Source organism: Coregonus clupeaformis, unplaced genomic scaffold (genome assembly GCF_020615455.1).
Source record: "Coregonus clupeaformis isolate EN_2021a unplaced genomic scaffold, ASM2061545v1 scaf1190, whole genome shotgun sequence".
NCBI classification, from domain to species: Eukaryota; Metazoa; Chordata; class Actinopteri; order Salmoniformes; family Salmonidae; genus Coregonus; species Coregonus clupeaformis.
The window spans coordinates 159599-170523 of NW_025534644.1; the positions used below are offsets into that span (position 1 = coordinate 159599).

A 10925-nucleotide genomic window follows, 5' to 3' on the forward strand; every position below is an offset into this window, starting at 1 on the left:
GTACCTGTGCTCCGGGGGTCACCAAATGTCCGGGGGTGTCCAGTCCAGAAGTGCTTAGTGTGTGTGTTCCCCAGTGATGGAGCGGCGTATCGGGCTGAGGGTGGTGAAACGTCTGGGCACGCTCATCTGGTGGTCGGAGACCTGGGGGAACACACACACACAACAGCAATATGAATGGCAGGCAGAAGTACAGATCAGGGCTGGGCAAATATCGTGGTGAGAGACAGAAGGCAGAAACGAGTTACCGGAGGGGCTGAAGATCGGAGAGTAGTCGAGGTCCAGAAGGCAGGTTGGGATAGACGGGGCAGTAGAACAAGGAGGCAGTCAAGAAAGGATCGGTATCACAAACAGGAGTCAGAGCGCAGACAGGCAGGTTACTGGTCCGGGTTTGAAGACGATCTGACAGGGCTTGGCTGAAAACCAGGGCTTGATATACTGGGAGAGGTAGTGGGGAAATGCAGTTCAGCTGGCAGAGTAATTAGAACAGAGTGAGGCAAGGTGAGGATGGTGAGTGGGAAATGCAGTGCAGCTGGCCAGGTAACAAGAGCAGAGCAGGGCAGGTGGAGCTAGTTAGGCTGAGTAGAGAGAGGGAGGTGAGCAGAGTGGAAGATAATTGAATGCAATTAATGTTGCTACCAGGGAGAGAGAGTGCTCATGACACGTGCATCGTTATTCACAGATCTCTGCTAAACATAGAATCAAGAAGTTTGGGCTATCTGTCTGACTGTGACTGCCGATTACTTCATAACGAAGATGATTACAAATAAAAAGTTGCCAAGAAATGTTCAATTGTTACAAACAAGTGAAGGATAAAATGATAGGCTATTTCAATCATATTTAAATACATGTCATGTTCAATCATTTGAGGTCTATTTTGCGACCAGGCTACTATCTGTAATTTTTGCCTCTGTGTTTCATGATGTGCAGCAGCATGTGTGCAAATGATGTTCCCAATCTGTGATTTAGTGCATTATTATAGGGTAAGCATAGTAAGCCACCTCAATTGCCTATTAGCAGCCATAGGTGATAATATCTCTCTAGGAGCTGATCAGTCGTCAGTATTGTGGAATAATTATAATGTTAAGGTAAGATTTGAATGGAGAAAGCAGATCCGAGAGCAGCGCTGCTTTTCTTTCCATCCTATCAGTGTAGACACATGGTCTAACGATGCACTTAGCGAACGCTTTCTCTACGTGCTTGTTTGGGAAAAGTTGGCTCGTAAATAATGATGCATCTGGTGCGGTCATCGTAATGCTTAAGTTACATCGCAACTGGGAAACGAGGCCCTGATAAATTCATGTCAGCATGACAAAACATTGATGTTAGGGGAATTTATGTTTCTTTGTAAATGTTTGAACTATGGGAGTATCCATGAATTACAGTGGGGAAAAAATGTATTTAGTCAGCCACCAATTGTGCAAGTTCTCCCACTTAAAAAGATGAGAGAGGCCTGTAATTTTCATCATAGGTACACGTCAACTATGACAGACAAAATGATAATTTTTTTTCGAGAAAATCACATTTGAGGATTTTTAATGAATTTATTTGCAAATTATAGTGGAAAATAAGTATTTGGTCAATAACGAAAGTTTCTCAATACTTTGTTATATACCTTTTGTTGGCAATGACACAGGTCAAACGTTTTCTGTAAGTCTTCACAAGGTTTTCACACACTGTTGCTGGTATTTTGGCCCATTCCTCCATGCAAATCTCCTCTAGAGCAGTGATGTTTTGGGGCTGTCGCTGGGCAACACTGACTTTCAACTCCCTCCAAAGATTTTCTATGGGGTTGAGATCTGGAGACTGGCTAGGCCACTCCAGGACCTTGAAATGCTTCTTACGAAGCCACTCCTTCGTTGCCCGGGCGGTGTGTTTGGGATCATTGTCATGCTGAAAGACCCAGCCACGTTTCATCTTCAATGCCCTTGCTGATGGAAGGAGGTTTTCACTCAAAATCTCACGATACATGGCCCCATTCATTCTTTCCTTTACACGGATCAGTCGTCCTGGTCTCTTTGCAGAAAAACAGCCCCAAAGCATGATGTTTCCACCCCCATGCTTCACAGTAGGTATGGTATTCTTTGGATGCAACTCAGCATTCTTTGTCCTCCAAACACGACGAGTTGAGTTTTTACCAAAAAGTTCTATTTTGGTTTCATCTGACCATATGACATTCTCCCAATCCTCTTCTGGATCATCCAAATGCACTCTAGCAAACTTCAGACGGGCCTGGCTTAAGCAGGGGGACACGTCTCGCACTGCAGGATTTGAGTCCCTGGCGGCGTAGTGTGTTACTGATCGTAGGCTTTGTTACTTTGGTCCCAGCTCTCTGCAGGTCATTCACTAGGTCCCCCCGTGTGGTTCTGGGATTTTTGCTCACCGTTCTTGTGATCATTTTGACCCCACGGGGTGAGATCTTGCGTGGAGCCCCAGATCGAGGGAGATTATCAGTGGTCTTGTATGTCTTCCATTTCCTAATAATTGCTCCCACAGTTGATTTCTTCAAACCAAGCTGCTTACCTATTGCAGATTCAGTCTTCCCAGCCTGGTGCAGGTCTACAATTTTGTTTCTGGTGTCCTTTGACAGCTCTTTGGTCTTGGCCATAGTGGAGTTTGGAGTGTGACTGTTTGAGGTTGTGGACAGGTGTCTTTTATACTGATAACAAGTTCAAACAGGTGCCATTAATACAGGTAACGAGTGGAGGACAGAGGAGCCTCTTAAAGAAGAAGTTACAGGTCTGTGAGAGCCAGAAATCTTGCTTGTTTGTAGGTGACCAAATACTTATTTTCCACCATAATTTGCTAATAAATTCATTAAAAATCCTACAATGTGATTTTCTGGATTTTTTTCCTCAATTTGTCTGTCATAGTTGACGTGTACCTTTGATGAAAATTACAGGCCTCTCTCATCTTTTTAAGTGGGAGAACTTGCACAATTGGTGGCTGACTAAATACTTTTTACCCCCACTGTATCTTGTTGAAAAGAGGAAAGGGAGAGCTATAAAAACCTATTTTCTGACTTCCTAGGTCAAGCCATGAGGGGGTATACAGTAATGTATAGAGTATACCGCCAGAATACATTAAATGCCAAGATGAAAATGTCATATGCTTTCTTAAAGACAAAAATTCTGAATTTTGTTAGGAATATTGTTCATCAAAGAAAGACTTGGCTATTGCTAAGATTCTGTTTGCTCAATTGCATCACTTCCTCTTACCAAAATAATATCCCCACACTGTGTGACATCAGACCCTGTGATGGGGCTGGTTGTCACAACTGGACAGAGTTTGTTTGATAGCTCATAACTCCATGTTGGAATAATATATGAGGATAAAAAGGGTCCCCATTTCAACCCAGGACATTGGTTTCCTCATAATATAATAAGAGTCTTACCAGATATACTGGTGATGAGAAATACACACCAGAGTAAAAGTGACAACCAACCCCGATCTCCCCTACTAATGTGCTGGGTGGACACTGCACCCCAAACACACAGGGTGTATTCAGGTGGTGAAAATGTAATGGAAATGTAAAGGAATCTGTTACTTTATTGTAACTATTCCCAATTAATTTTATATCCATTTTATTGAAGCCAGCTCAGCTGCTAAGCGGTTTACTTCAGAGTGTAATTCAAGTTTGAGGCAGCTATATTGCTGTCAGCAATATGAGTGGATAAGATTATTGAAATACTGGTATGGTGTTATGTAAGTCATAAGAATCCTACTGGACCGTTTTAGCCAACTGAAATGTGAGACAAATAAAAGCGCCTCCAGAATTCAATAGATATTACTGTAGATAAATAACACATTAGATTTAACTATTTTACAAGCTGTTATTGAATGCCTAAATGTTTCCGTTCTCGCTTTTAAATATTAATTTAATATGAAAACTATTTTAGAGTAGTGGGTAAACATGGACTCACTCCATTACAGTATATAAGGTTCAGTAGAAGTAACATTGGGATGAATCAAACTTTTGATATTGTCATAATTATTAGTAATGACATCTCTCATTTATATAAATTCTGTGAAATTCAATTCAGAGACAAACATGACATTAAAAAGTCATGTAATGGGAGTGTGGTGCTCCTGGAAGTGGGAGGCGCTAGTGAGACAGACACATAGAGGTCTCTCATCCAATTCATTTCCTTTCCCAGAGTGGTCCATAATTAACTTCTGCTTGGTTGGCACTTCCAACCAGATATAAGGAGGCTGAAGCCCCAGCATCCATAAGTCAGATACCTTCTTCCTCTGTGGTAAGACCTCTCCACCTCCTTAGATTTTTACATTTGTCTCATCTTTGCACTCAGCATCTGAGGCAGTAGCTATCTGCACTGTTTGAATTGACTTCTGCATGTCTCTTGTAAGATTTGACAATATGCAATCAAGTGGCATTGGTTTAAAAACATGTTTTTAATGTGTTTTTCATTAAATGTGTATTACTTCAAATCTTGAATTTCCTTTTATGGCCAAAAGTGGTGCTCCTGCACTTGTTTGTAAATTGAGGGTGTGGTCTAGAATGTAACTGTGTTTTCAGGGGTATGTATTTCAATTCTTGACAGAATGTGTAGTAAAGTGAGATGCCACTAGGAAAATATAAGTTATCAGTTGCACCTGTAGTTGAATTTGACATGGCTGTAATTATTATTTAGTTAAATGTTTCTTAGCCGTTCGGGGGCTAAATGATAAGGCTTTAGTCTTGTGCGTTTTCACAACATTCCATTTGCTTTGTTCCAGCCATTATTATGAGCCGTCCTCCCCTCAGCAGCCTCAACTGCTTTAGACTTGTGCGTTTTCACAACACCTTATGTTTCACAGGGTCCTCCAAGAAGTACACATTCATCTGTAGAAGGGGAAAAAGAAGGTGAGACATGGTTTGAGTCTTCACATAAAAAGCGATGAGAATTTTCTGAGAGATACCGCTCACCTAACTCTGTTGACTGGGGAGGAAGCACCACAGAGTCAATCATGTTTCTTGTTTCATCTGTTTGCTAGTGATCCGTCACCATGAGTACGGACGCTGAGATGCAAATCTACGGCAAGGCTGCCATATACCTCCGTAAGCCTGAGAGGGAGAGGATTGAGGCACAAACCGCACCCTTTGATTCAAAGAACTCCTGCTATGTGACAGACAAGGCAGAGCTGTACCTTAAGGGTCTGGTCACTGCCAGGGCCGATGGGAAGTGTACTGTAACAATCACCAAACCTGACGGCACTAAGGAGGTAAGCCTGATCTGAAAAGTATTCAAGTTCAAGTTCTTGTAATTACTCTATTTCATGACAAATCATCAAAATGATCAAAAACATTTCAATAGACAGTATTAAAATCAGTAACAACAGTTCGATTAAACATTGATTTGTTTTTGTAAGCAGAATAAAACCTTCAAACACATTTTAATGTTGCTATTTAAAAAAGGCATGGCATTTTTTTTATATTGGCTAGTCAAGTATGTCAGTGGGCGATAACAAAGAAGTGGATTAAATGGGGGATTGAACTGTAATGATAATGAGCAAAAAGCATTCAGTCATGTCCACTTTGATCTGTATGTAATCTAGATTTCTGACTGTTTCAGGAAGGAAAAGAGTTCAAAGATGCAGACATCTTCGAGATGAACCCCCCTAAGTATGACAAGATTGAGGACATGGCCATGATGACCTACCTGAATGAAGCCTCTGTGTTGTATAACCTCAAAGAGCGTTATGCAGCATGGATGATCTATGTAAGAAACCTGCACATACAAACATACAACCACATACATAATAAATACACAAATACAGTACTACCATACAGTGGTCCCAAAATATTCACACCCTTGAAAAAGATTAGAAAAAATGACTCTATAAATAAATAATTCAAATACTGAGCTATATTGTGTGCTTAAAAATGGGGAAATTATAGTATTTTATATTAATACAATTGCTCCGAGAACGAGATTTGTATTTTTCTCAAAAAAGGTAGAGGTCAAAATTATTGACACCCCTGTTTTCAATACCTTTCAATACATTTACATTTACATTTACGTCATTTAGCAGACGCTCTTATCCAGAGCGACTTACAGTTAGTGAGTGCATACATTATTATTATTTTTTGTAATTGTTTTCATACTGGCCCCCCGTGGGAATCGAACCCACAACCCTGGCGTTGCAAACGCCATGCTCTACCAACTGAGCTACATCCCTGCAAGGATAAAGGCACTGAGCCTTTTTCAAAAAATATTTTATGAGTTGGAGAACACATTGGGAGGAATCTTAGACCATTCCTTCATACAGAATCATTCCAGATCCTTGATATCCTTCGTCTGTACATATAAACTGCCCTCTTCAATTCAAACCACAGGTTTTCGGTGAGGTTCAAGTCCGGAGACTTAGATCGCCTTTGCAAAAGTTTGATTTTGTGGCCAATTAACCATTTCATTGTGGATTCTGATGTGAAGGTGGGGTTATTGTATTGCTGGAAGATCCACTTGCGGCCAAGTTTCAGCCTCCTGGCAGAGGCAACCAGGTTTTTGGCTAAAATATTCTGGTACTGGGTTAAGTTCATGATGCCTTAGACTTTAACAAGGGCCCCAGGACCAACGGAAGCAAAACAGTGCCATAACATCAACGATTCACCACCATATTTTACAGTAGGGATGGGGTTATTTTCTGCTTATGCATTCTAATTTCAGCGCCAAACCCATCACTGGTTGGCTTACCCAAAGAGCTCTATTTTCATGTCATCCCAAATAAAAATGGTTTGCTAAACGGCATTGGAACTTGGATTTGAACCAGTGCTTTGGTCAGATAACATGAAAATAGAGCTCAATAATGTTGATCCCTATCTTTTTGAGAGAAAAAAATATTACCTGTTAAAATATTAATTAATTTCAAGCAGTTGTATTAGTATAAAATAATATAATTTTCCAGTTTTAGTGAGCATACAATATAGCTCAGTAAAGTGACTCCACTGTAAATGAACGGTAGAAACCAAAACATATCCATACAGTAGACCCACATCAGTATACCAAAGTACACCCACATCCTCACATAAATCCAGGTAAAAGTTCATCTGACTTCGTTAATCCCCTAATTTAATGATGCTTTCATCCAGACCTACTCTGGGCTCTTCTGTGCCACGGTGGAACCCCTACAAGTGGCTCCCGTGTACGACGGCAGAGGTTGTCAACGCCTACAGAGGGAAGAAGAGGATGGAGGCTCCACCCCATATCTTCTCCGTCTCTGACAACGCCTTTCAGTTCATGATGATTGGTACGAGCTCTCATGGATGGATGGATGGATGGAAGTTAAAATGTTATGTAGAGAGATATCTACTGTTTTCTAGTCTAGCTTAGAACAGTTTGCTGGGAATATCTGATTTCACTAGCCTTGAATGGGAAATGTTCCAAATTGAAATGAATGATGATGCTATGAATGCAATAATGTACCCATAATGTTGCTTGAGTATAATAAGGAATATGTTTTTTGGTTACAGATAAGGAGAACCAGTCTGTCCTGATTACGTAAGTGGTTTACTAAAATTTCATTCTGATGAACTATTTCTATTGTAATACGTTGGGTCACTTGGGTGTGATGAAAATACATGACATTATGAATGGATTATGACACTAGGCTATGCGTAATAATGAGTCGATGAGAAGGAGTATTTATTGAAGATTTACTTATGTTAGGAAACAGGTCAACAGTGTATTTTTCTATGCTATTTCTTAGTGAAAGCCAATCTGACACTCAAACATGTAACTAAACTCCCTCTTTCTCTGTCATATAAACCAGTGGAGAATCCGGTGCAGGAAAGACTGTCAACACCAAGCGTGTCATCCAGTACTTTGCTACCATTGCAGTGTCTGGTGGCAAGAAGGAAGCAGACCCCAACAAAATGCAGGTAGGTTGTGCTCATGTTTTCCTTTTTAACACATTTCAGTTTGGTTGGCTGTGCAAACTTTTTTTTCAGTGGTGAATCCTGTTTCAAGAAAAGGGTTCAAGCAATTGAGAAAAACAAACGTTAAAATTCTACCCGTTTTTGAGCAACTTGTGTTTGTCTCAATCAGGGGTCTCTTGAGGATCAGATCATTGCAGCTAACCCTCTGCTGGAGTCTTACGGTAATGCCAAAACAGTGAGGAACGACAACTCGTCTCGCTTTGTAAGTATGAAGGGCATACTGTGGAAGTTACCTTATATTGGAAAAATGTAATTCAGTAGTTCCCTACTGTTATGCAGATGTATGATATTATTTTGATCACTCTGTTAGGATTTTGATTTATTTGTTGACCTATTTCTAACCCCCATGCACTTCTATAGGGTAAATTCATCAGGATTCACTTCCAAGGTGGTAAACTGGCTAAAGCTGACATTGAGACCTGTGAGTTGGTTTTGATTGTTTCTCAATGCTTTCCTAAATTCACACAGATTATTTTAAGAGATTATCAAAATTAAATGTATCTCATGTTCTCTCTCTCGCTCTCTCTCCCTTTGCTCTCTTTCTCCCTCAGACCTGCTAGAGAAGTCCAGAGTGTCCTTCCAGCTGCCCGATGAGAGAGGCTACCACATCTTCTTCCAGATGATGACAGGCCACAAACCTGAGCTAGTTGGTATGAAAAGAAGAGGTTTATGGGAAATTCTTCCCACCCCCATCTGTGGAATTTATAAAAAATATTCATAGTCCACATCAATGGCAGTCGGTGCCGTTTAAGATGAGGGAGGACAATCATTGTTTTTATGAGCATGGCCTTATTTCTATTACAGCATATTGGATGACTGTCATTCATATTCCATTCACCCAGCTCAATGTAACATCGATAGGTTTAGGCTACTACATGAAACTCTAATTTTCCCTATACCCACCATGAGGTTGCTACAACCTAGCCTATGAATTACAGTTTTCAACGTATGTGCACAGGTCGAGAGAAATTTGAGTAATCAAGGTGACAGACATTGACACATTCAATACCGCCCTGCACAATCTTGCCTGCATCTAGCTGATCTAGTGTAATCATTAGTTCAACAGTTGCAAACAATAGTTTCTATTGGACAAATGCAGGTAGGCTATGTTTATCCCCGTTTCGTTCAGTTTGCTTCCGTTTAAGAAAAGTTTTTTTCAACAGAATCGGCAGAATGAATACACCCTAATCCCACGCAAACACAGCTCACCTTCATATAGGGGGTGCGCCGAGTAGTTGGACAAAATGAGTATTGTAATGGATTTGGGCAATTTTCTGGATACGATTATGATCTGAGTATTTTTTCTAATTATCCGTGATCGGAAAAAAAAGTTATTTTCGGGTGCCAGCAAGCATCTTTCTCATGTCAGTCAGTCACAGAGTTTCTTAACCATACTGTACTGTCTTTGAGTCAGTAATGTGCGGTCTAAATAACTCAACTGGCTAGTTCGCCTGTCTGTAAAGAGAAGGGTACATTGATCCTGCTGCTCTGATTGGATAGAGTGAAGCTGCTCCATACTCTCGCTTCATAATTTCTCCCGATCACTTTTCGTCGCATGTTTTCAGTCTGATCATTTAGATTGCTACTGCCTGCTACTTTGATAAATCACATGGCGAGGACGTTTGCTATCAATGTGCATAATACTGTGGGGCAAGGGTAGGGAAAAATATTAAACTAATGCACATTCTGACTGAGTGAACGCAAACTTGGCTGCCTGCTGCAAGTTGAGGACACAGACACACACACAGACACACCACTCTGCACGCTGCTCCTAAAATGCAGCTTTTTTGCAGTGAGAACGTGCAGGGAGGTATTTTGCCATCTATTTAGGTATATTAAAACACTTCAGTTTTTCCGATCACCATCCGATCCGACTATCAACTGTTAATTTACGGATACGTTTACAAATACAAGTATGGCCATGTTGGCATACCCCTACTTTAACAGCAGCCACATACAAACAGCATGAGCCCTTTGGTCGTTGGATAATTCCTTCTTGCATCTATGCTCTCACCTTTTCCCTGCTTGTGGACTTCAGTGCACAACACATCAGCTGTCTGTGACCAGGTGAAAAAAACCTTTCAAGCCAAACCTTCATATCATAACCGCTACACACAGTCTACATCGTTGTCACCATATTAGCTAAGGTCAAGTCAACATAGCTACTAGAACTAACGTGTTAGTAAACCCGCTACAATCATTATTAGTATTTTTATTTTATTTTTTTAACCTTTATTTAACTAGGCAAGTCAGTTAAGAACAATTTCTTATTTACAATGATGGCCTACACGGCCAAACCCGGACGACGCCAATTGTGCGCCACCCTATGGGACTACCAATCATGGCCCGTTGTCATACAGCCTGGAATCGAACCAGGGGTTCTGTAGTGACACCTCAAGCACTGAGATGCAGTGCCTTGAACCACTGCGCCACTCGGGAGTACACTGTACAGTTAGCAAGCAGTTTATCAGTTACACCGGTGGGCCCTGGTGGCAATAAATTAATAAAACCAAATGCTTTCTTTGACTTGGAAGTGTTCCAGTATTGGATAGCCATAGCCAGCTAAGTAACATAGCATCCCTCTCTGTTTTAGCAGGGTGTCTGAGTAGGCTAAACTAGCTAGCTGCATTCAGCTAAGTAAGTGAAAGTGAAAAAAATAAGAAATATAGCTAGCTCTCCCTCTCTCTTGCTTCTCCTTCATTTTTGAAGAAATTAATTTGTTCAAAACTGTTTAAACTATTGTCTTTCTCTCTATTTGAGACAAATACTCACTATATTTTATGCACTGCAGTGCTAGCTAGCTGTGAAGCGTATGCTTTCAGTACTAGATTCATTCTCTGATCCTTTGATATGGTGGACAACTAAAAACGATAACTTTTTAATGTTAAACTATTTTTATTTGTATGAAATTTACTGAGGAGGATGGTGCTCCCCTTCCTCCTCTGAGGAGCCTCCACTGGTCCATACATTTGAAACTATTACAATGATTGTA

General features: G+C 40.7%; 1 protein-coding gene and 3 long non-coding RNA genes across 4 annotated transcripts; 3 read left to right on the plus strand and 1 right to left on the minus strand.

Moving 5' to 3' along the window:
• The first annotated feature begins 4200 nt into the window (after window positions 1–4200).
• LOC121534244 lies at window positions 4201–5081 on the plus strand. Its single transcript, XR_006659373.1, has 3 exons — window positions 4201–4253; window positions 4816–4861; window positions 4993–5081. It is a non-coding gene; the product is annotated as an uncharacterized LOC121534244 (long non-coding RNA).
• On the minus strand, window positions 4392–5014 carry LOC123486391. The gene is made up of 2 exons (XR_006659375.1): window positions 4925–5014; window positions 4392–4840 (listed from the first exon to the last, which is right to left on the minus strand). It is a non-coding gene; the product is annotated as an uncharacterized LOC123486391 (long non-coding RNA).
• A 124-nt stretch (window positions 5082–5205) lies between the features above and the next one.
• Window positions 5206–7124, plus strand: LOC123486390. The gene is made up of 3 exons (XR_006659374.1): window positions 5206–5220; window positions 5571–5717; window positions 7088–7124. It is a non-coding gene; the product is annotated as an uncharacterized LOC123486390 (long non-coding RNA).
• A 30-nt stretch (window positions 7125–7154) lies between these two features.
• On the plus strand, window positions 7155–8669 carry LOC123481167 (myosin heavy chain, fast skeletal muscle-like). Its single transcript, XM_045217705.1, has 6 exons — window positions 7155–7245; window positions 7469–7496; window positions 7768–7876; window positions 8043–8135; window positions 8294–8354; window positions 8485–8669. The coding sequence occupies exons 1-6, from the start codon at window positions 7185–7187 to the stop codon at window positions 8652–8654; spliced, it is 522 nt and encodes a 173-aa protein (XP_045073640.1). The 5' UTR covers window positions 7155–7184; the 3' UTR covers window positions 8655–8669.
• The last annotated feature ends 2256 nt before the right edge of the window (window positions 8670–10925 follow it).